The 24,282-nt window shown below is 46.1% G+C and overlaps 1 protein-coding gene across 1 annotated transcript in view; it reads left to right on the top strand.

Moving 5' to 3' along the window:
• SCD5 (stearoyl-CoA desaturase 5) overlaps positions 1–24,282 on the top strand; it is an 81,339-nt gene that overhangs the window by 47,338 nt on the left and 9,719 nt on the right. Inside the window, exons 2-4 of the mRNA XM_007065635.4 lie at positions 2,207–2,337; positions 13,417–13,622; positions 21,932–22,164. Coding sequence (XP_007065697.1) covers positions 2,207–2,337; positions 13,417–13,622; positions 21,932–22,164 — 570 coding nt within the window. The remainder of the gene's footprint in view (positions 1–2,206; positions 2,338–13,416; positions 13,623–21,931; positions 22,165–24,282) is intronic.

Genomic DNA, 24,282 nt, shown 5'->3' with positions numbered 1-24,282 from the left:
TAGTCACCATACACGTATGTATTCCCAGCATGGTGAGGTCCTTGCTAAACAACACAGACAGTGCTGGACCTGGAACTGTGTGGAAGCTTGTTTGAGTTTACACTTTTGAAATTGTTTTGTGAAATAAGTGCCTCCTGTTTAAGAGAGCAGAAATGCCATAGATTGTGACAGTAGGGTAGTTTTGAATTTTGAAGGTTTAAGTGGATTTTGCTTTTGAACACTGGTCCAATTTGTATGGATTGTATATAATTGCCTTTTCCCCAGCTTCCTCCGAGAAGATGAGCAGCACAGCTGTATTATTATTCTTACAGCCTTTTCTCTTTTGTTGTAAAACAAAACAACCCAATCTATGCAGTATTTATTACAAATGGATTCAGAAATACTGGGGATAATAACAAGATGATCAAAGTGTATGGCATCAGGAGACAAATGAGTGAATGACTCAAACTGACATAAGAAAAAGAGTACTTGTGGCACCTTAGAGACTAACCAATTTATTTGAGCATAAGCTTTCGTGAGCTTTGCATCCGATGAAGTGAGCTGTAGCTCACGAAAACTTATGCTCAAATAAATTGGTTAGTCTCTAAGGTGCCACAAGTACTCCTTTTCTTTTTGCGAATACAGACTAACACGGCTGCTACTCTGAAACCTGACACAAGAAAGGGCCCTTTCCTGGTTCGTAAGTCTGAAATAGTCACTGCACACAATTATTAAAAAGTGACTTCAATTGAGTACAACTGTGCTTTTGTAAATTAAATTAACTTTTTGAAATTAGGAATTTCAGATGAAAATTTTTTGTATATTTCTTGTCACCTGGAAAACAAATCTGCTGCTGTGGTCCATTAGCGTATATATTGTACACAGCAGCAGCTTTCTCGTCACAAACACATGAAACATTTGTTAAATTAAAAAAAAAATAAAAAGGAAGAAAAGATGATGAGCTAGGGCTCTTCTATAACTCATAGAGCCTGAGCTGCTTTTGGCTCAATCCTGCTAGGCGCTGAGCACGTAAGTATTTTTGTAAACACTGACAACTGTACTTATGTGCCTAACTTTAAGCCTGACCCCTCAGGGAGAAAGGAAGAGTACGGTGGTGATTTAAGGCAGTATGTTAATGGTTAAGTGTGCAAGCTGGTCTCTTGGTTCCAGGACTGGCAGGGGCAGGGATGTATTTTTATTCAGCACTCGCCTTATTCCTACTTTTATTGTTGTTTGTATGGTAGTATCATCTAGAGACCAAAATAAAGATCAGGGCCCCATTGTGCTAGGTGGATAGTCTCTGCCCAAAGAGTTTATAATCGAAATAGCCAAAAGATGGGTGGGGAAATGCCATATGCTTCTTCCATAATGGAAATTATAAGAAAACAGAGTTTGACTGGGCCCAGAGGCAAATAAAAAATCTCCTAACCCAGAAAAAAAGGAAAAACATTGAAGTTAATTTTTGTTTCAGATGCTTAAAAAAAAAATCAAACTTTAAAACTGACCCTTTTGTTGCTGCCTGGGCCAGAAGTGGAAAATGCACACAGAAGAGTTTTGAAGGGGGAGAAAAAAATGCCTGCAAGCTAAGAGTCCTTGAATGTCCAGCTTCAGCAGAGAGTGGATTTTTATTGCCAAGTTATAAGGCCTTGATTATAGTGGGTTTTATAATGGGAACTCTGACAGAACCTTTATCTACAGAGGTGTGAATGGCACCTGTTCAATTAGCTGACAAATTAGACTCGACAAAAGACGTGGACAGGGTGCAGAGGATGGTGCCCGTCAAAAAAAGTGGCTGCCTCCCTTCCGACATAACATCACGAAAGGAAGTTAATGGCTCCTCTGGTGCAGTACAGAATGCACCAGACTAATCCACTTTTCTTAGATGCCATTTATATTACAGTAGCATCTAGAGGTCCCAACCAACGTCGTCAGCTGCTTGTGCTAGGCAGTGCGGACGGTCCCTGCCCAGAAGAGCTTAGATTCTATGTGGACAAAGGGTGGGAGAAGAGACACAGGTGACATGACTTGCTCCAGGTCACACAGCAGGTACCTGGCAGAGCTGGGAGGAAAACCCAGTTGTCCTGACTCCCAGTCCAGTGCCCTCTCCACTAGGAGACATATCTCCCTGTAGGGTTGACTAGACAGCAGAAGGAATTTTTTTTAACAAAGGAAAAGAATAAAAACAGACCCTTGATATGCACTATTTATATATATTTCTGTCTTTCAGCATATTTGTGTTTCCTAATGACGGCTCTGGGGGTGACAGCTGGTGCACATCGTTTATGGAGTCATAGGTCCTACAAAGCCAAGCTGCCTTTGAGGATGTTCCTGGCCGCAGCCAACTCCATGGCTTTTCAGGTAGGGATGAGGTTGTCAGATGTGATCTTCAGTCTTTGTGCAGTGTTCTCTGCAGGCCAGCACAAGGGTCTCTTCTGTGAAGAGAGGCCAACTATTAAAAATTCCAAGTAAACCCAAACGTCCACCAGTTTCTGTACTGTGCGAAAGCAGGGCTGCAGTGGTCACCTCTTTATTTGTACACACTATCCAGTGCAAGGGAAAACCTGATCAGAGCAATGGTCCACGTAGTCCAGTACGCTGTCTCTGAAAGTGCTCCGTACCAATGCTTCTGAGGACAATTACATGCTACCATACCCATATAATAAAGTTTCTTCCTAAAACCAGGCAACTCAAGATTGGATTATGATATCATTTAGGCGAATTTTTTATCTTAGTTAATAAAACAACATGTCATGGTTTTCTACAGCAGATTTACAAAGGAGGTATCACTAGCCCCATATTACAGATGGGGAAACTGAGGCCCAGGGATAAGAAGTGATCTGCTCAAGGTCACATAGCAGGCAAGTCACGGACCTCCTGAATCCTAGTCCAGGGCATTATCTATTCGGCAACACAGCATCACTTACATGTATTTCTTTAGTGTAACTGTAAATAATCTTATTACTAATATAAATAATCTGTCAGCTTCAATAACATCTTGTGGCGTTGAGTCCCACAGGTTAAGTTACACTTTATGAAGTATTTCCTTTTATCAGTTTTCAGCCTGTTTCCTTTCATTTGGATTGGCCACCTTCTACTTCTTGCATTATGAGAGAGGGTGAATCACAGCACCCTAGGGACCTCTCTACCGTTCATTATTTTGTATAACTCTGTTATGGTGCCTCTTATTCATCCTGTTCTCTAAACTAGATAGCGCTAATCTCCTTAATCTCTCCTCCCATTACAAAGAGCACAGCAGAGCTGTTGTTTAAAGCAGTTTAGGAGATGTTTGATTTGATCATACTGCCCTCGCTCCCTCTATGAGCACTGGCTGTTTTCTGCCACTCCACTGATGCAAAGCAGCCCTGCAAAGTGTCATGACATTGCATGAACAACAGTTCAACTTTTAAGCTGAATCAATGAACAGTCAACAAAGAATCAATGGAGCAGCTGGCCACTATTCAGAGGAAATCTTCCCCACTTAATTGCTGTAGACCTGCCTCCACCTCGGATCCGGATGATCAGGACCGTTGTGGTTTCAGTGGTTCTTTTGAATTCTGCTTCCTGTGTTCTGCAGATTTCACACTTGGATACGTTGGCCTCAGTTATCAGCGATGGCTGAAGAGCGTACAGTGTAAATCCAGATAAGTGGGGTGCCTAAAAATGGCTTTGCGCTGCCTTTGCACCCCTACTTAGTTACAATGGCGCCATCCAGGTCACCCAGTGGAAGTTATACCAGCCTGAGGGCTGTTCTAATTCACTTCACCTGTGGGGGGCCTGTGGCAGGGTCACCCTCCACAACACCCATATGTGGCTTGCCACTGCACTACTCACCTTGTCTCAGCCACACACACGCTGGCAGTGGTCTCCCTCAGCACCACTGGTGAGGCGCTGGTAACAAATTTAGACCCTAGCCCCATGTGCAACGTAAACACAAGGGTCTACTTCTCCTCCTGGCTCAGCTCTCCGCTCTTTCCCATTCTCCTACAGAGCAGTGACTCAGGGCTTCTCCCCACTCTGGGAATTTCCCTTCTTCCAGAGCCCGGCACAGGAGCCAGCCTCCCTCATGCAGCCCTCCTTAGTCTTTCCCCAGGCATGCTTGGGAGTCCCTTCTCCAGGGCCTACCAGAGGAACCAGCCCTCCATTCTACAACCCCCCTCCATCCAGCTGAGCTCTCACAACCCTTTGCAGGCATTGCATGGGACTTATAACTGGACAGGGCCAGATGATCCCTAACCAATCAGGATCCAATGTCTGTGGTGGAGGGGTAGCTGATCAGGCACAGGCCAGGCTGAGCCCTACTCCCCTTAATAGCCAGTCACAGGACTACTATCATAGTAGCCATGACTGCTGACCATTGCCCTATGTTGGCTTCAGGGACAGCAGGTCGCACTGGAGGAGCTACAGCATCCCGCCATGTCTAATATTTCAGTATAAGCACGTCTCCACAGGCACTGTGGATTATACTTCACGCTGCGTACTATCGTGGCATGATGTCTTTTGCACAAACCCTATCAGATGCAGGAATTTCATCTCGATACTCCCAGTAGATTTTTGTGCTTGGAGGTACCTGAGCGGGTTCTCTTGACCATCCATCCTAGAGCAGGGGTGGCCAACCTGAGCCTGAGAAGGAGCCAGAATTTACCAATGTACATTGCCAAAGAGCCGCAGTAATATGTCAGCAGGCGCCCAACAGCTGCACTCCCCCAGCCCCCAGTGCCTCCCTCCCGCCAGCAGCCCTGCCGATCAGCGCCTTCCTCTCCCTCCCTGCACCTCCCGATCAGCTGTTTCGTGGCATGCAGGAGGCTCTGGGGGAGAGGAGCGAGGGCATGGCAGGCTCAGGGGAGGGGGCGGGAAGGGGTGGTGGGGGCAGGGCCTGTGGCAGAGCAGGGGGGTTGAGCAGTGAGCACCCCCCCGGCACATTGGAAAGTTGGCGCCTGTAGCTTGGTGCCTAGACAAAGAGCCACATATTAACCTCTGAAGAGCCGCATGTGACTCCAGAGCCCCAGGTTGGCCACCCCTGATCTAGAGTTACTTTCTCAAGCTCTCGTAAGGTTGAGTCACTTTTTTTGTTTCAAAAATGGGGCAGTAGCTGAATCATATTTACTTCACACACCTGTTGCTTGGCTCCTTTCGTTCACTATGTCAAACCCTGCTGAGTGATATCCACTCTTACTGAGATGTGCCATTGTGATTCTACCGCATGGGTTTATTTTGTGCCCCCTGTATGAAAAGAGCTACGTTTTTGACCCTAACATCAGGTAGTCACTAATCATTTTGCTCTGATTACCTTGCATTCAGCTGCAGTATCTGTCTGGAATTTCACTTGAGCTCATATTATTTCCTATGTCACAAACCAGCCTGTTAGAAAACCTCACTTTGCAAGCTTTCTAAGAGACCCAGCAAAGACATCTGGTCTGCATCTTCCTCATAGCTTTGTCTTCTAGCTGTATGTTCGTGTATGTATTTTACTCTTGTATTTACTTCAAATGTGTGCTGCTACTACATGTCTGGCACCACACTCCTCATGTCTGACACCTTTACATATCACGTTGTGATTGCCTCTGTATTTGTTACAAACCGTTCTGGTCTCTGCTGTTTTGGTTGCCTGTTGATTCTGTCATGATGCATTTTTAATTAGATGCACTTCAGCTCTTTCTCTCTTTTTCGCTAACACTTTCATTTGGGGAAAGCACGTATTTCACCAGCCCTGCAAATATTTTTTGGTCTATGAATAGCCAAGTTAATTTCTTGCACTAACATTGCTTTGACCTGATTGGTGGCTCAACCACAAATAGCTTTATTGTATAGGCCTCTAACATGGTGATCAATAGTTTCATTTGGTAAAGAAAATGTGCCTTTTGCCAAGTGACATTCCTGTGTCTTTTTGTCATTTATAAATGACTTTTGTCTAGCAGTCCTCAGGCCTCGTCCTGCTCCCACTGGAGTGTAATGTAAAATTCCAGTGCCTCTGGACCTGCCCCTTGTAGCTTTATGGAGGGTTTCACACTCTGTGGTTTCTCCGCAAAGCTACTTGCTTCCTGTCAGATTTGGAAGCAGCGCGACTATCTCTGATAGTTCTCAGCCAGACGGAGGTTCCGGTGACTTCATCTACTTCACTTTACCAAAGCTTTCGTTTTCTTCTGATATCATGGAAATAAAGGTGTGACAGACAGGAATGCTGGAAAGAGACTTGTCTGTATTTCCTGGTCCCAGTCACCTGACATGGGTTAATGTTATATAAAACTAATACCCTTGTCACATGACAGGAATCAGGACTTCAGTGGTTACTGGTATGTTAACATTCCCATACAAATGTCACTTAGTCTCACTTTGCTACAGTGGGGGACAATAGTCGAGCTGAGTTTGGGTTTTTCCACTGTCTCATTGTTCTTTAATTCTCTGCTGGAACGGAGGTCAAAAGGAGTTATTTATGTGCAGTCCTGGAAGTCTTCCAGGTACAATTTCAGGATGATGACATTTTCATCATTTACAGATTGGAGATAGGTTCTTTGGTTCTGTGGCTCAGTCCCCCTCAGCAGTACTGATCATTCACACCATACAGTCTCTCAGAAGTCAGCAACTGATATGCAGGGCAGTGATGTCTACCAACTCTGGCAACAAAAGCTTCTCCGTTCACAAACTGTGGACCTATGCAGTTGTCTTCTTGGACTTCCTGCATTCTTCAACAATAATAGCGCACGCTCTGTCTTTTGTTATTGCCTCACTCTGGATGTTTCACAGAAACCCCCAGCTGTCCGTCTGCTCTGTTCTCCTGCTGAAAAGAAAGCTGCTGCAACCGACAGTGATGATGCTATTGCCCTTCCTGAAACACTTGCTGCTTTGGAGGGCATATGCTGTGTTGCCTTCCATGTTGTGCCAAGAGGGGGAAAGAAGAAGAGGCCACTCTGCGGAATGGACTTTGCTTAACACACTGCTATAGATGAGAGCACAGACTAACATCTTCAAATGTGGGGGCCTAAAGTTAGGAGCCCAAATGTATAGTTAAGCACCTAGTTAAGTGGCCTGATTTTCAGAGATGTCCAGCACCCAGCAGCTGTCATTGCAGACACTGGATGGTCAGGACCACTGAAAATCAGACCACTTACGGTATTTCAGTCCCTTCAAGTGCCTCGTTTTACGTACCCACTCTTGAAATCTGTGGCTATAGAATTTATGCTTACCATGGGACAGGTAAGCTTGTTAACAGCCATTCTTTGCCATCAGACTTTTAACTGACCTTCATATCTCATGACAACTTGAGCAGACAGGAGCCTGAGCTGTAATTTGTACCCTGACCTGAGATCCAATGTTCAGGGTTTTTAGATCTAAGGTTTTAGTCCCAGCCCATTTGCACACAAAGGAACCAGATCCTATAACAAAGACACTCTAATACCTAAATCAGGTACACGTCCTACCTTCTCCCTCCAACAACAACCATCATTATAGCTGGCTTCCCAAGTCACTCTCACAAAGACCTGAAGATGAAAATAAAACTAGTGACAAAAGTCCAGTGAGTGAAAATCATTTTTGGCTTTTCTGAGCCTTAATTTTCCAGCATGTCTGTGGGCAGTTTTTTGTTGGTGCTGAAGCTACAGGTAGCTAAGGAGTTTAAAATTCTGTTGGAGCTTTGTTTTGGCCTAGGGATAGGCTACTGCAGTTTGTTCCTTCTCCCAGGTCTTTTTGGTCCATTGTCACACATTGGGCCCACTCTTGTAGGGTGCTGAACTCCCGATAAGTTCAATGGGAGAAGAAGGTCATTGACACCTCACAAGATCTGACCCATTTTCTGTGCTGCGTTGGTCCCTAGAGAAGTTGATGATGATGATGAGCTATAATGAATGGGTACCATCGTTTGGTTTGTGGACAGTGGAGTGACATTGGCTCTGTTGCTGAGCAGACTAAACCAGAACTCGGGAGTAAGCCATCCTCCCAACTGCATCTCCTCCAGCAGTAGAACAGCTGTCTGATTTTTTTAGAGTGAGAGTTACCTGTTTCCAGGCAGATGCTGCTGACTCAGAGACCCACAGGAAAACTATCTTCAAAAAATATCCTCTGAGCTCTCTCATGGATATGCGCTCCAGTAACCACAGTGAAGGTGAATCTGATTTCTTTCAGCTCTGGGTCTCGCAAACACTCGTTTCTTCCTAAGGTAGTGAATCTGCATCCTGGGAAAGAAGAATGTCCATGATGAAAGGGATGCATTATTTGGGCCTGCAGCAGCTGTGACTTTCCAGTATGGCTTATTGGAAATCACTAAGAAGGACAAGATTAGGGCAGATTTGTTGTCTCATTTGGCTCAGTAAGAAGGACACTCTGGATTTCAGCACCACCAGTGTCTGTTGCCTTTATCTGGATACATTTGATGCACCAGCCACTATGGGTGGTTATTTTCTGACACTGAACAAATTCCTTGGTGTCCTTGTTACTAGAATTGGAAATGGGCCTGAATCAACACCCCCAAATTAGAATAAGACAACCATTGGGGAAGGTTGAATCCAGATCTAAACTTCACAACAAGCCCCATCTCTATCATGGGCTCTATGAAAACACTCTGGAGTCCAGCAACTTTAGGAGAGGCTGAAACCATTTCTGAATTTTGGGCTTTGGGCCAATTTTAGAGCAAGGGTGAAAGAGACATGGACACCTTGAGCTCCACAGTGCTCCAGGAATGCAGAGTCATAAAATCCTTTCTGCAGGGTCACCTCCTTTCCACTGCAGAGCTGGTTCCTCTGGGTAAGAAAACTTGCTAACCTAGTGAGGAGGGCTTTAAACTAGGTTCGCCGGGGAATGGTGACCTAAGCCCAGAGGTAAGTTGGGGAGTGTGATACCGGGAGGAAACACAAGGAGGAGGGTGCAACAGGGGAGGGCTCCTGATTCATACTGAGAAAGCAGGGCAATCGGCTAGTTACATGAGGTGCCTGTACACGAACGCAAGAGGCCTGGGAAACAAGCAGGAAGAATTGGAAGTCCTGGCACAGTCAAGGAACTATGATGTGATTGGAATAACAGAGACTTGGTGGGGTAACTCACATGACTAGAGCACTGTCATGGGTAGGTATAACCTGTTCAGGAAGCACGGAGGGGAGAAAGGTGGGGAAGTTGCACTGTATTTCAGGGAGCGGTGTGACTGCTCAGAGCTCCGGTATGAAACTAGAGGAAAACCCTGTTGAGAGTCTTTGGGTGAAGTTTAGCAGCGAGAGCAACAAGGGTGATGTGGTGGTGGGTGTCTGCTATGGACCACCAGACCAGGTGGAGCAGGGAGACGAGGCTTTCTTCGGACAACTAATGGGAAATTTCCAGATCACGGGCCCTGGTTCTCACAGGGGACTTCAATCACCCTGACATCCGCTGGGAGAGCAATACAGCAGTGCACCAACAATCCAGGAAGTTTTTGGAGAGTGTTGGGGACAACTTCCTGGTGCAAGTGCTGGAGGAACCAACTCGGGGCCGTGCCCCTCTTGACATGCTGCTCAGAAACAGGAAAGAATTGGGAGGGGAAGTAGAAGTGGGTGGCAACCTGGGCAGCAGTGACCAGGAGATGGTCGAGTTCAGGATCCTGAAAAAAGGAAGAAAGAAGAGCAGCAGAATACGGACCCTGGACCAGAATACGAGGCTGAGGAGGGCACCTGAAAATTTGGGGCACCACTGGGTCTTGGTGTCCACCGTCCCGGCTCTTCCTATCCCTGTTCTGACCCTTCCTGCAGACTCCCACAGCTGGCTGCTGCAGCCTGGTGACTCTTACTCTGGAGGGGATCTTGTAACTTAAAAGTGAAAAAGCCTGCCAGCCCTATTAGCACAACACTGAAACTGTTAAAGAGCCATTCAAGCGGTAATGAAGCCATTTAACAAGCATTTGCCAAACCCCAGGTATATACTGTCAGTTTCTGAATTTACTGACAAAAACAGTCGTGCATTACTGTAATATTTACTCAGAACATGTTAGTCTACAGGACCTTAGTTTAAAACTTGCTTTAATAATATTTCATTAGTGAGTTGGTGAAGATTATAAAATCATATCTCTTAAAAAATCCTTGCATAGATTTTTTTAGATGCACAATCATCTTTAGCCTTAAATGCTTGGATCTTCAGACATATAGGTTTTTAAATAAATCCTTCAAAAGACCACCCTTATCTAAAATACACATTTTAATTGTAATTACTATAGTAAAAAAAACTTCCTATCCTTTCTATCCATCCCTTTCTCCCTTCACCCCCTGTTGAAGAGAGCCCTTAAAAGGACAACACCCCTTTCCTTCCAGATAGCTGGACAAAGAGTTTCCCTTTCTTTACTTCTGACTATCTGATGAACTAGTTTTAAGAGAACCCTCCAGCAAAATCAGTACCTTATAAGATATAAAATCCTTTGTTATGCCTAAAATCTTTGGAAACATATTTTTTAAAGTTGGTGAAATTTCATAAACATGTCTATTGTTATGGAGATCACCCAAAGAAAATTAGAGTTCCCTTTTTCTAAAAGCAATGAACATTGTAATGAACACACTAAACCTTTGTGACTGATTAATTTAAAATAATGTCTTTGTTTCAGTGAGTTAAATATGTAGTAATCTGGAATGATTATTTTATGAAGGCTTAAGAGTACATTTAAAATATAAAATCAGCTTAGAAATACTGATTAAGAAAATGTAAAACAGAGAAGAGCTGCGTCATGTATTCCATAATATTTAACGTTGTATTCAGCAAGACAGCTGACTCGCCCTTACTACAAAGTTTTTGCAAATAAATCTCTGACAAATTTCAGGGCCTATCAAAAAACCTGTAACTGACATTTTTTATTCCCAAATTTAGTGCTTTTAATTAGGTACCTTCTGCATGTCCATTCTGCGTGAGGGAGAAGGTACCGGTGTCTCTGCGGGGAACTGTGACTTTCTGTCGCCGTGAGGCGGGCCGAGCGTCGCAGTATCCTTTGCTGCCTCGTTCCTGCCCCCAACCCCCAGGCTGTGAGCCCGGGCTGCCATCAGGCGTAATGGCAACAGTATAATAATACTACATAGGGCCCCATAAATCCTAAGGATGGCCCTGCCTGGACTTTAGAAAAGCAGACTTTGACTCCTTCAGGGAACTGATGGGCAGGATTTCCTGGGAGGCTAATATGAGGGGGAAAGCAGTCCAGGAGAGCTGGCTATATTTTAAAGAAGCCTTATTGAGAGCGCAGGAACAAACCATCCAGATGTTCAGAAAGAACAGCAAATATGGCAGGTGACCAGCTTGGCTTAACGGTGAAATCTTCAGTGAGCTTAAACACAAAAAGGAAGCTTACAAGAAGTGGAAACTTGGACAGATGACTGGGGAGGAGTATAAAAATATTGCTCGAGCATGCAGAGGTGTAATCAGGAAGGCCAAAGCACAACTGGAGTTGCAGCTAGCAAGGGATGCGAAGGGTAACAAGAAGGGTTTCTACAAGTATGTTAGCAACAAGAAGAAGGTCGGGGAAAGTGTGGGACCCTTACTGAATGGGGGAGGCAACGTAGTGACACATGATGTGGAAAAAGCTGAGGTACTCAATGCTTTTTTTGCCTCGGTCTTCACGAACAAGGTCAGCTCCTAGACTGCTGCACTGGGCAGCACAGTATGGGGAGGAGGTGAGCAGCCCTCAGTCCTTCACCTGTTCTTTCACCACTATTTAGGAAAGCTGGACGTGCACAAGTCCATGGGTCCAGATCTAATGCATCTGAGGGTGGTGAGGGAGTTGGCTGATGTTATTGCAGAGCCATTGGCCATTATCTTTGAAAACTCGTGGCGATCAGGGGAGATCCCAGACGATTGGAAAAAGGAAAATATAGTGCCCATCTTTAAAAAAGGGGAAGAAGGAGAATCTGGAGAACTACAGATTGGTCAGCCTCACCTCAGTCCCTGGAAAAATCATGGAGCAGGTCCTCAAGGAATCAATTCTGAAGCACTTGGAGGAGAGAGAGGTGATCAGGAACAGTCAACATGGATTTACCAAGGGCAAGTCATGCCTGACCAACTAATTGCCTTCTATGATGAGATAACTGGCTCTGTGCATATGGGGAAAGCAGTGGATGTGATATATCTTGACTTTAGCAAAGCTTTTGATACGGTCTCCCTCAGTATTCTTGCCAGCAAGTTAAAGAAGTATGGATTGGATTAACGGACTATAAAGTGGATAGAAAGCTGGCTAGATCATTGGGCTCAGTGGGTAGTGATCAATGGCTCAACGTCTAGTTGGCAACCAGTATGAAGTGGATTGCCCCAGGGCTCAGACCTGTGCCTGGTTTTGTTCAACATCTTCATTAATGATCCGGAAAATGGGCTAGATTGCACCCTCAGCAAGTTTGCAGATGACACTAAGCTGGGAGGAGAGGTAGATATGCTGGAGGGTAGGGATAAGGTCCAGAGTGACCTAGACAAATTAGAGGATTGGGCCAAAAGAAATCTGATGAGGTTCAACAAGGACAAGTGCAGAGTCCTTCACTTAGGAAGGAAGAATGCCATGCACCGCTACAGGCTGGGGACCGACAGGCTAAGCAGCAGTTCTGCAGAAAAGGACCTGGGGATTACAGTGGACGAGAAGCTGAATATGAGTCAGCAGTGTGCCCTTGTTGCCAAGAAGGCTAACGGCATATTGGGCTGTATTAGTAGGAGCATTGCCAGCAGATTGAGGGAAGTGATTATTCCCCTCTATTTGGCACTGGTGAGGCCACATCTGGAGTATTGAGTCTAGTTTTGGGCCCCCCACTACAGAAAGGATGTGGAAAAATTGGAGAGAGTCCAGTGAAGGGCAACAAAAATGATTAGGGAGATTACGAGGAGAGGCTGAGGGAACTGGGGTTATTTAGTCTGCGGAAGAGAAGAGTGAGGGGGGATTTGATAGCAGCTTTCAACTACCTGAAGGGGGATTCCAAAGAGGATGGAGCTAGGCTGTTCTCAGGGGTGGCAGATGACAGAACAAGGAGCAATGGTCTCAAGTTGCAGTGAGGGAGGTCTAGGTTGGATATTAGGAAACACTATTTTACTAGGAGGGTGGTGAAGCACTGGAATGGGTTCCTTAGGGAGCTGGTGGAATCTCCATCCTTAGAGGTTTTTTTAAGGCTCGGCTTGACAAAGCCCTGGCTGGAATGATTTAGTTGGGTTTGGTCCTGCTTTGAGCAGGGGGTTGGACTAGATGACCTCCTGAGGTCTCTTCCAACCCTAATCTTCTATGATTCTAGGAAACAGCAGGTCTGGCTGTCAGAGTGCCAACCCTCTGTGTATATAAACCCATGTTTCCCCTAGTGGTTTCAGTCCCTGATTTAATCCTTACGTGATTTATTTTTCTTAGCGGATACAGAGAATTATTCTGTGGTTCAAATATATTAGGGTGTGTTTGGGGTGTGTGTGGAGGGGTGTGAGATAAGGTGCTACCAAAGTCATTATGCCAAGTCTGCATCTCTCACCCCTCCCTTGCTGTCTGCACAGAATGACATTTTTGAGTGGTGTCGAGACCACCGGGTGCATCACAAGTACTCAGAGACGGACGCTGACCCCCACAATGCGTGTCGTGGCTTCTTCTTCTCCCACATCGGCTGGCTCTTTGTCCGCAAGCATCGCGATGTCATAGAAAAAGGCAGGAAGCTGGATTTCACTGACCTGCTGGATGACCCTGTTGTACGGTTTCAAAGAAAGTAAGTGAAAGCTCTGGAACTACTCCCAAGGGGGGATCTGAGCGGAGGTTTGGGGGGAACGAGGGTTGGAGATGGGGGAGGGGAGTTCACTTAGTCTATTTTTAATACATTATTTTATACTTTCCTTTTCTTTCCTCCCCAACATGCCCTTCCCTAAACTTGTTTGGAAATAGTAGAGCCCACCCTCCCAGTGGTAACCTGTTGGGTACCAGGAGATCAGTCCTGCAAGCTCTTACTTCCAGGCCCCCTTGCCGGAGCAAACTAGCCCTTTCTTACCTTCCCCTCTTCCAAAAACACCAGGGCATGCAGTCACAGGGAAAAAAAGAAAAGTCTGCATTTGGAGCTTTTAATTGGATTATATCAATGAATGCAATAAACATGATCATCATTAACAGCCTCAATGAGGAATAAAACATATCCCTCTGTCTGAATTATCTGCTGATCACCAACCTGACCCACAGGGCCCAGTCGAGCTGAACTGCTGCCTCTCCCAGTACCTTAATTCCTTTATAAAATGAGATGTCATCAGCTTGGCCCGCTGGGTTAGTACAGCCCAGACTGCAGCCTTCCCCAGTCCATTATCATCACTATGGTAGGGGACACTGATCTGGATGCTTCAGCCAGTATTGAAATTATAATATTTTCGAGTAGTTACTGCACAGGGTGTAGGCACTATTCTCAGTGGTGAATGTGTGACCAGGAGGGTTTTAAAAGCCGGATAGGATCAATTCTGTTTGGTAGCCAGAGTGTTATTTTTGGACACTACTGGGAAGAGAGGGTGGTCACGCCTATCTTTGCATTGCAGAAATCCCCAGGAAGGGCTGAACTAATCCCTGGTCAATGGGACTGGACCAGGGATGAAACTGATGCAATGAGTTGGTCTTGTTCTTTTAGCTGCTTTTTGGAGAGCAGTGGAGAATTCCACAGGACTTTGCAAAGTCTCCTTTGCAGTGTGTTTGAGCTTCCATAACTGTCTTCTCACCTTTGCTTGAGTGAATCATTTCCCATCTCAGACAGGCATTTCTGTAGTGCTTATATAACTGTGGCATAAGGTACATTTCTGTGCAGGGAAGATTGTCTTAGGCTTTGGCTACACTTGCACGTTATACTGCAGTAAAGCCTCCCAGAGTGCTCCATTTTACTCCCTGTCCACACTGGCAAGGCACATAGAGCGCTCTGACTCCCTGGCTGGAGCGCTCCTGGTACTCCACCTCCCCGAGAGGATTAACAGCTGTTGCGCATTGGCTGAGATGCTCCAGCTCCAGTGTAAACGGGGAGTAACGTTATTGACCTCCGGAAACTCCCCATAAGCCTTTTAACTGAAGCGTCCTCTCTTGTTTTGTTAAAAGAAAAGGAGGACTTGTGGCACCTTAGAGACTAACATTTATTTGAGCATAAGCTTTCATGAGCTACACGAAACCTTATGCTTAAATTTTATTTATTTGTTAGTCTCTAAGGTGCCACAAGTCCTCCTTTTCTTTTTGCGAATACAGACTAACATGGCTGCTACTCTGAATCTTGTTTTGTTGTGAACTCTGGACGCAGAAATGCCGTTTCAAAGCTCCGTTTCTGGGGCTGCTTATCAAAAAAACAAACACAGCCCCTGTTGGCTTGGAATGAGTGAGAGGCAGGCGGGGGGGCTCCGTCTGGAATGCTGACAGCTAATGGTTGCTTGAAGAGAGAGGCGGCTGTGCCGGGGCATTGGGGTCTGTTTCGGCAAGCGGCTGCTTAGCTCGTCTATGAGGAAAAAAAGAAACAGCTGCCCTTTGCTTTCAGTCAGCGAGTGAGAGAGAGGCGGGGGAGGGAGGAGGGTCTGAACTTACAAGACAGCTCGCTGACACACTCTCAGCCCCCCAAAAACCCACTCTCTCTCCCCCGCCTCCATTTGAAAAGCACGTTGCAGCCACTTGAATGCTGGGATAGCTGCCAACAATGCACCGCTCCCAATGCTGCTGCAAATGTGGCCACGAGACGGTGCGCTGGCAGCTGGCAGTGTGGACAGACTGCTGCTCTTTCCCTACTCAGCTGTACGAAGGCGGGTTTAACTCACAGCACTGTACATCTGTAAGTGTAGCCAAGGCCTTAGCAATTGATATTGCTCTGGACTTGACAGTTGAGTTTTGGACTATTTAGTCTAGTGAATTTAGAGTTTACATTTTCTTTTTCTCAGGAACGTAAACCTGTTTATGTCAACACCATGTTGTAAGAACAGAAGGTTATTATTTACTTCCTGGAAAAACAAACGACGTCTGATTGGTAATAATAATGGTGAATTGTACCTCTCTAGTGGATTTCTTAGGACCAGATTATGTGACATCCTGACTCACTCTGGGTCCAATTCCATTGTCAGTTACATTAATGTAAATCTGGAGTAAAACCATTAATTTCAATGGAACTACTCTACATTTACGCTGGTGTAACAGAGAGCAGAACTTGGCCCACTGAGTCGTGCCTTAGTCCATGAATAATCAGCTCCATTAACTGGAATGAAACTACTCCGTGTCAGGCAGTGGTTCTCAGCCAGAGGTCCAGGGCCATCTGCGGAGCTGCAAGCAGGTTTCAGGGGGTCCACCAAGCATGGCTGGTGTTTAGGCTCACTAGGGCCCAGTGCAGAAAGCCAAAGCCTGCTGCACAGGACTGCAGCCCGGGGTCCTGGGCCGCACCACCCGGGGCTGAAGCCAAAGCCTGAGCAACTTAGTTTCATGGTGCCCCCAGTGGCATGGGGCCCCAAGCGATTGTCCTGCTTGCTGCCCCCTAATGCCGGCCCTGGCTTTTATATGCAAAAAAACAGTGGTTATGGCACCGGTGGGGCCGTGGAGGTTTTATAGCCTGTTGGGGGGCCTCAGAAAAAAAAAGGTTGAGCCCCCCTGGTGTAAGGAACAATTCTGTGTGCGTAAAGGTACAACAATCGCTGGCCTTTAACTGCACAGCACGGGACCAAAGCTCAGAGTTAAGGACATACACGCATACAATCGTGCTCGGAGTTTGCAGAAAAGGGAGGTTCACTTATTTTGCACAAGTAATCATCAGAGCTGGCCGAAAGATTTCAAGTAACTGTTTTTCTTCCTTGTGAAATGGCTGACGTTTTAAACCACATTTTTTTGCAAAAAACGGTGGCCATGACTGAATTCTTTAACTTTTTGCTAAAACTTTTTGTGTTTTTTTTTTAAATTGAAATTTCAATTGCATTTTTTTGTTGAAATGTGTCGTGACACACTTCATTTGCTGAAACCTAAATTGTTGATAAATAAAAAGCTTCTATCAACATTTTGATAACCATCTTGACAAACAAACAAAAAAACCCCACAAAAATAAAAATGGGATCCATTTTGATCCTGGCAAAACAAAAACAACTTTGAAATGTTTTTCTTTATTTTAATTTTGGACCAGGTCTAACAATAATGTTGCCTCAGCTACAGCTGCATTTCTGGTGCCACTGTTTTGCAGTGATGAAAGCGAGATATTGTGAGATCAGCATGTATGGGGGTAAATTTGGGTTTAAAATAAGAGGCGCCCTGTCTGAGGAGGCCTAGTTCAGAGGGATACTCATGCTTAAAGTGGCCTGAAAAAAGTTTGGGTGGGTGGGTGGGTGTCTGTCATAATCTGGGAGCAGCAACTTTGGTAAGACAGCAAAGAGTTCCCCTCAATGACCCACCCTGTTTTTTATAATTGTGCTTTTTGCCAGGTCTGTGTGTGACCCCTTGCAACCTTCCCCCCACAGTTTTAAGTACCGAGGGATGCTGAGCCAGGGCTCCCTTTGCCTGTCAGTCTGAGGATAAATTGCCTCTCATTCTCCTGTGCCGAGCCCTTGTGGGACACTGCGCATTACCCTGCTAAGCAGGCTTGCCTGTGGCACCTTTAAATTCTCTTGCCAGCCCCTCATTTTGTTTTGTCTTCAGACTATTCAGCTCTTCTTGGCCTGTTCTCCATCTTATGGCGCATTATCTTCTGTCTGTCTCTCTCCTCACCTCTTGTGCCTCTTTGCTGCTCCTCTCTCTGTTGAATCATTCCACATGGCTTGCCAGCTCCTTTGTCACATTATACTCTTTCTGCCATTCACTCCTCCTTTCCAGGGTTGCCAGGCATCCGGTTTTTGACTGGAACGCCCGGTTGAAAAGGGACCCTGGTGGATCTGGTCAGCACTGCTGACCAGGCCGTTAAATGTCTGGTCGGTGGCGCACCGGGGCAGGCAGGCTCCCATCCCTACCCAGATCCGTGGCGACATGTCCCTCCAGCTGGGGGGTAGCCATGGGGGCTCCGCATGCTGCCCCTGCCCCAGGTGCTGGCTCCGCAGTTCCCACTGGCCAGGAACCATGGCCAATGGGAGCTGCGAGGGCAGCACCTGAGGACGGGGGCAGCACATGGAGACCCCATGGCCGCGCCTCCGCCTTGGAGCTGGACATGGTGGCTGCTTCTGGGAGCTGCCTGAGGTAAGCGCTGCCTGGAGCCTGTATCCCTCACCCCTTCCCGCTCCCCAACCCCCTGCTCTAGCTCGGAACCCCTCCCGCGCCCCAACCCGCTGACCCAGCCCAGAACCCCCTCCCACACACAAACTCCCTCCCATAGCCCGCACCACGTCCCACACTCTAACCCCCTGCCCCAGCCCTGAGCCCCTCCCACACTCTGAACCCTTCAGCCCCACCCCCCAGCCTGGAGCCCCCTCCTGCACCCCAAACCCCTCATCCCCAGACACATACTAGAGCCCCCACTCCTAGCTGGAGCCCTCACCCACTTCTGCACCCCAACCCCTGCCCCAGCCTGGTGAAAATGAGCGACTGAGCAAGAGTAGGGGAGAGCAAGCGATGGAGGGAGAGGGGATGGAGTGAGTGATGGCGGGGCCTCGGAGAAGGGGCAGGGCAGGGATGGAGCCTTGGGAGAAGGGGCAGGGCAAGGATGTTTGGTTTTCAGCAATTAGAAAGTTGGCAACCCTACTCTTTTCTCTCTCTCACACACACACCTTTTTGCCTCCCTCCTGGCTTAGTTTAGCATTCTGCTTCACTTATCAGCCTTCTCTCCCTTTCTTTTTGCCTCTTGCACTATTCAGCTTTGTTTCCTCCACACCTTTGTGTATGTGTCTTGTACAAACTTGGCTGAACTGTGGGAGCAAGTTGTCACATTTCAGGGCTTTGAAAACTACTTTTCCTCATGAAATTCTGAGGAAGAAATAGATCGGTCATTGTTACAGCTGCTTATAGATTTGGGGGCTTGATTGAAAGTAAACGGGTGCGAACCCCTGGCCTTCATTGGAGTTCCACCTTCAGACACCTGGTCTGTATCTGCCTCTGTTTTATAATTTCTTCTTTACATGTGCCTATAACTGTCTCCAAAATGCCCCGCGGTGGGGACTGAAATCTTCTATGCAGTCTCAGCAAAGGGGTGATTTTCACTGGAAAGTTTGAGGAAAATCCCTCCTCTATTTTTGTACTATGTGAGAATACAAATAATTAAAAATAAAGAAGTGGGCGGACCACAGACATGACTTAGATTGTAAGTTTATCAGGGCATGGATTGTCTTTTTGGTCTGTGTTTGTACAAGGCCTAGCACAGTGGAGCTGTGGTCTGTGACTGGGGACCCTAAGTGCTACCACAAATCAAGTAAAAGATTTTGATGATGATACATTGCCCATTGAAGTCAATGGAAGGCCTCCCATTGACTTGAGTGGGTGCTGGCTAAGGCCCTGCTTGTATAGCCAGGTAGGCAAATTCAGGCCCAGGGTTTGTGACGTGATGGGGACTTGGTGCCCAATCAAATCAGCCTAGATACCAGAAGATTTTTAAAAGGCTAAAATCTTCTTGCAGTTACATCTGTGTTACCCGCTTAAATGACAGAATTTTCAGTCATAGATTTTGAAGAAAGAGGGAACCATTAGGGTCTGGTCTGACCTGTAACATAGGTCATAGAACCTCTCCCAATAATTCTTGCCCTTCACTTCTGCTTGAGCTAGAGCATATCCTCTAATTTTCTTCTTCCTTTATGGAGGAGTTTGTGCCTTTGCAATCTGAGTGGTGAAAGTGAAAATAAAAACCGTGCCAGTGGCCAACATGCTCAGTGTGCTTCAATATCAAAATATCGACAGACATGAACCTGCATGATAATTCTCCTCTCATTGAATCTCTGCTAATTCCTTAGCATCAAAGTTCTCAGTCCATTCTATTACTAATGTCAAGTGATTAGCAGACCTAAGGGCATGGGACCGCTGCCAGTGCAAGTTGTGATTTGCTAGGGAAATTAATCATGGCTTAATGTGCCTAGACAGAACTTTCATATGTATTGTAACAGACCTGTAGCCTCTTTGGACCTTTTTTCATGGCTGTCTTCGCTCTGCCGCTGTAGTCGTTTGGTGCTTCATGCAGCAGTGGGGAGAGAACGCCAATATCCCTGCTCCAAAAGCAGCGTTTCCTATGGTTGGGGCTCAAGAAGAATCTTCGCTAGCTGTAGGATAATGGTGCATTTGACACAAACATAGTTGGACAGTCCAGCCCAGCTGATATACCTTAATTGCCGTACTGGGACACAGGGCAAATGGTCTTTGGTGCATTTCGTAGAGTCAGGCCCCAGTTGCAAAGTTTGCAGCCAAAGCGGAACTTTCCCAAAGTTCCGGGGTGTTCAGATAGAGGATTTGCGCTGTACAGTTTGATCTCCAGTGTTTCGATCAATTGTAATTTATGGCTTTAAATACTCTGACTGTCATAAAACCTTGAATCACTAGTCCTTTTCCCCTTGAAACACAAAACAAGCGAGTTATGCATATCTGGAGCTTCCCCTGCTGCGTTCAGCCTTCCCCCAGCCTAGCTGACGTTACCTGTCTTTTCCCCGTGGACAGATTAATGTTGAATGCAATTTTCACTCTGACAGAAAACAGCTGCAATTTTATGGTAATTTTTTTCCCTTCAGCAAAGGCTTTTAATTATTCCTTTTTTAGTCAGCCTGTGCAACTTCCCATTAAAAGCCGACACATCTTCCATGTAGCCTATTGACAGCAGCTGACAAATAGGCAAGGAGAGAGCTGAAACAAAACGACCAAACACTCCACTGCTAACATTCTTGTGGAGGAACAGAAAAGCTCCTGACATTTAACAAGCAGTGTTTTGGCCTTACCGCTCATGAGTAATTAAGCTTCACACTTTTCTTTCGAGCGGGCTGTTGGAAACATAACCACAAAGGTGCCGAGCAAGGGAGGGAGGAAACAAGCTTTTAAGAATGAAAAATTGTTTACCTTCCTAATGCATGGTTGTTGCTGGCAACTGTTTCTGAGTATTTCGAATAATGGTTTGAAAATGTCCTCTGTGTTAATAAAGCAGAACTCTGCACTCGAAGGTAAAATGGAGGGCAGATTGCATTTACTTTAGTTAATGCTGCCATGTCAGCACCATTTTTTTGTGCAAAAACAAATTAAGGTCCAAATGGCTGACTGCAGCTAATATCTGCTGTGATGCTATTTGTTTCAGTTTGGAAAACCAGCTCGATTTTAGACTATTTTTCCCCTGCTGGAGTGAGTTGGTAATCTGCAGAGCTCCTCATCTGCTGCAGTTCTGTTCCAGTGAACTTTCTTTGGCATAATAACGATGATACCTGTCTTTTATATAACGCTTCTTATCCATAGATTCTCTTATCTCCACTTTTACACATGGGGAAACTGAGGCATAGAGTGGGGAAGTGACTTACCCAAGGTCATGCAGAAAGCCAGTGGCAAAGCTGGGACTAAACCAAGAGCTCCTTAATGCTACTCCCGTGCTCTGTCCGCTAGGCAGCACAAGCACATATGACTATCAGAAATGAGTAAAAACTCCCGGGTCAGCACCAAGTGAGTAAACTGCCCAATAGCCTGTGAAATATACAGATGTTCTTCTCTGTTCAAGAAAATAAATCTCCCAGTAAATAGCTCTGTACAAGGCTTAGAGGAAAGGAGGAATTACAGGAACTGCATGACCGATTTTCTTTTAAAATATATTTTTCATATAATAATATTATTATTATTTTGTATTACAGTAGCACTTAGAGACCTTGAATGAGCTCAGGGTCCCATCGTGCTAGCCATTGTATATACACATAGCAAGAGTCAGCCCCTGCCCCAAAAAGCTTATCTAAATAGACTACTCGGACAAACAAAGTTCTATTATTCCCATTTTACAGATGAGGAATCCAGACACAGAGAGATCAAGTGACCTGCCCCAAGCCACACAGGGAGTCTGTCGCAGAGACAGAAATTGAACCCAAGTATCCTGAATCCTAGTCCAGTTCAGTAACCATGCAGCTCCCGCTCTGGTCACAGTAATGCTGTTATTCCTGTCCCTTTTTCTCCCTGTAGGTACTATAAGAGTTCAGTAGTGCTAATGTGCTTTGTGATCCCCACCCTGGTGCCCTGGTACATCTGGGAGGAGAGTCTGTGGAATTCCTACTTCCTTGCTTCCATCCTTCGTTACACCGTCTCACTCAACGTCACCTGGCTGGTCAACAGCGCGGCTCACATGTATGGCAATCGACCCTATGACAAGTACATCAGCCCCCGGCAGAATGCATTTGTCACTTTAGGAGCCATTGGTGAGTACCAGGCAAAATGTCCCTCTGAAGCTTTAACTTGGGTTACTTTGCACTTTGCCGAGCTCTAGCTAGCAATGGGATTTCCTTTCACTGCAAACAGAGCAGCCACTAGAATCATGCACATAGGATAGTCAGCAATCCATTCCTTGAGTGCTTAATCCTGGCCAGGATTTAGGCAGTCTGTCTGCAGTAATCCTGTGCAGCACAGCGTGTGAGCCAGACAGCAGGCCATGAGCGTCTAGCATCCTAAGTAAAGATTCCTTGTGTGTTTTATTACACTGACCTGAGCCCTGTCTCTCTTCTCTCACAAGGGCCGCTCAACTAAATCCATGTCACCAGCAGGCCAGGCACTCCCATGGCACTCAGTTATGAAACAATTATTACAGTCTCGGAGGGAGAAGTGGGATGAAATTCAGCCAAAGCTTACAAGCAGCAAAGCCCCAAAACCGTTGTGGCCACTATATAAAGCCACTGCTTCTGGCCAAGATTTTCAAAAATGTGTGCCTCAACTTAGGTGCCTACAGAGAAGATTCTTAAAGGCACAAAGGGCAGTTAGGCTCCCAGCACTTATGGGAGTAGGGTGTTTAACTGCCCTTTGTGCCTATGAAAATCTCCCCTAGTTCATGTATGTAGGTGCCTAAGTAATTGGGCTGATCTCAAGAAATACTGAGCGCCCAGGAACACTTGGCCATCCCAGTGGGAGCTGTTGGGTATGCTGCACTTTTGAAAATCAGACCATGTATTTGGGGTGGGATTTTCAAAAGCCTAACTTTGTTTCCATGGAAGCCTATTGTATTCCAGGTGGTTCTTAAACCACGCTCATCACCGTCGTATCTGAGCGCCTTTCAGTCATGCATTAAGCAACATCACTACACATTTGGCATATATTGTTTGTCCTCTCATCCTCTCCCCAGAGGGAGAAGTGTGTGCAGTGCAGTGTCTTGTTTTGGTAGGGTGCGTTTTATATCACTGTTGCTATGTTTTTTTTATATTAGAGAAGACAAGGCCAGAGAAATGTGGCTTGCATTTGGAGAGGAAAATGAGGTTTGCTACGGCCCCTAGTTCCTTGCGGGAGTTCATTCCATCGTCTTGGCCTGGCCCCCAGAGAAAGTTGTGTCTCCTGGACTGATGAGCTTTAACCTTATTGTTGAGAGTTCCGTGGTGCTAGAGGAGCGTAGTTGTTGACCACAGGCTTCATCACAGAACTTTAGATACCCTGGGCCTGAGACCTTGAACTTAATTTGCAAATCTCTGGGAAGACAGCATAGAGAGTGGAGGACAGGTTTGATATGTTCATGGTTTTGTAGTCCGTGTTGCTGAGGAGATGTGCTACAGTGTTCTGAACTAGCTGGACTTTCCTAAGTGCTGAAGGCTTCATGCCCAGGTATATTGCATTGCTGTAATCCAGCCAAGAGAGGACGAAGGCATAAATAACTGAGGGCAGGTCTTCATCTGCCAACATGGGACAGAGTTTCCTAGCCAAGGAGAGATGGTAAAAAGAGTTACTCATGGATGCTGCTAGGTGAGAGTTCAGTGTCTCCAAGGAACCCAAGAGTACTCCTAGACTATGGACCTAGCTGACCAATTGTGGGAGTTTATCTTCAACCAATGAAGACTGCACCGTAGCTGCAAGCTCTTCACCATACTTTCCTCTGCCCACTAGCATCACCTCTGTCTTGCTCGGGGTCAGCTTCAGCTAGCTGTTCTTCACCCATGAGCTGATCTTATCCAAGCACTAGGCCCTCTTGGTGGTAGTGCTGTGGTCATGTGTGAATATGATGTTGAAAAGGACTGGAGAGAGAACTGATCCTGGTGGAACTCCACATGTGAGTAGTCTGGTAGCAGAGGTGCAGTTTCCCTGCACTACTTGTTGGATGCACCCCTCCAGGAAGGGCTTAAGACATTTTAGCATGTTACCCTGGATCCCTGCCATCTCTCTCAGGTGAGACAACAGAATCTCAGTCAACATTGTGGAATGCTGCCAAGAGGTCCAGAAGGATGAGAATGGATGTCTCTCCTCTATCCGCTGGCAGGAGGAGATCGTCCAACGGTGCCACTAGGGCAGTTTTGGTTTTGTCCTGGCCTGAATCCAGAATGAGATGGTCTAGGTCATGTTGG

This window comes from Chelonia mydas, chromosome 4 (genome assembly GCF_015237465.2).
Source record: "Chelonia mydas isolate rCheMyd1 chromosome 4, rCheMyd1.pri.v2, whole genome shotgun sequence".
NCBI classification, from domain to species: Eukaryota; Metazoa; Chordata; order Testudines; family Cheloniidae; genus Chelonia; species Chelonia mydas.
The sequence above is the reverse complement of the archived record's forward strand: the minus strand, read 5'-3'. Positions and strand labels throughout refer to the sequence as shown.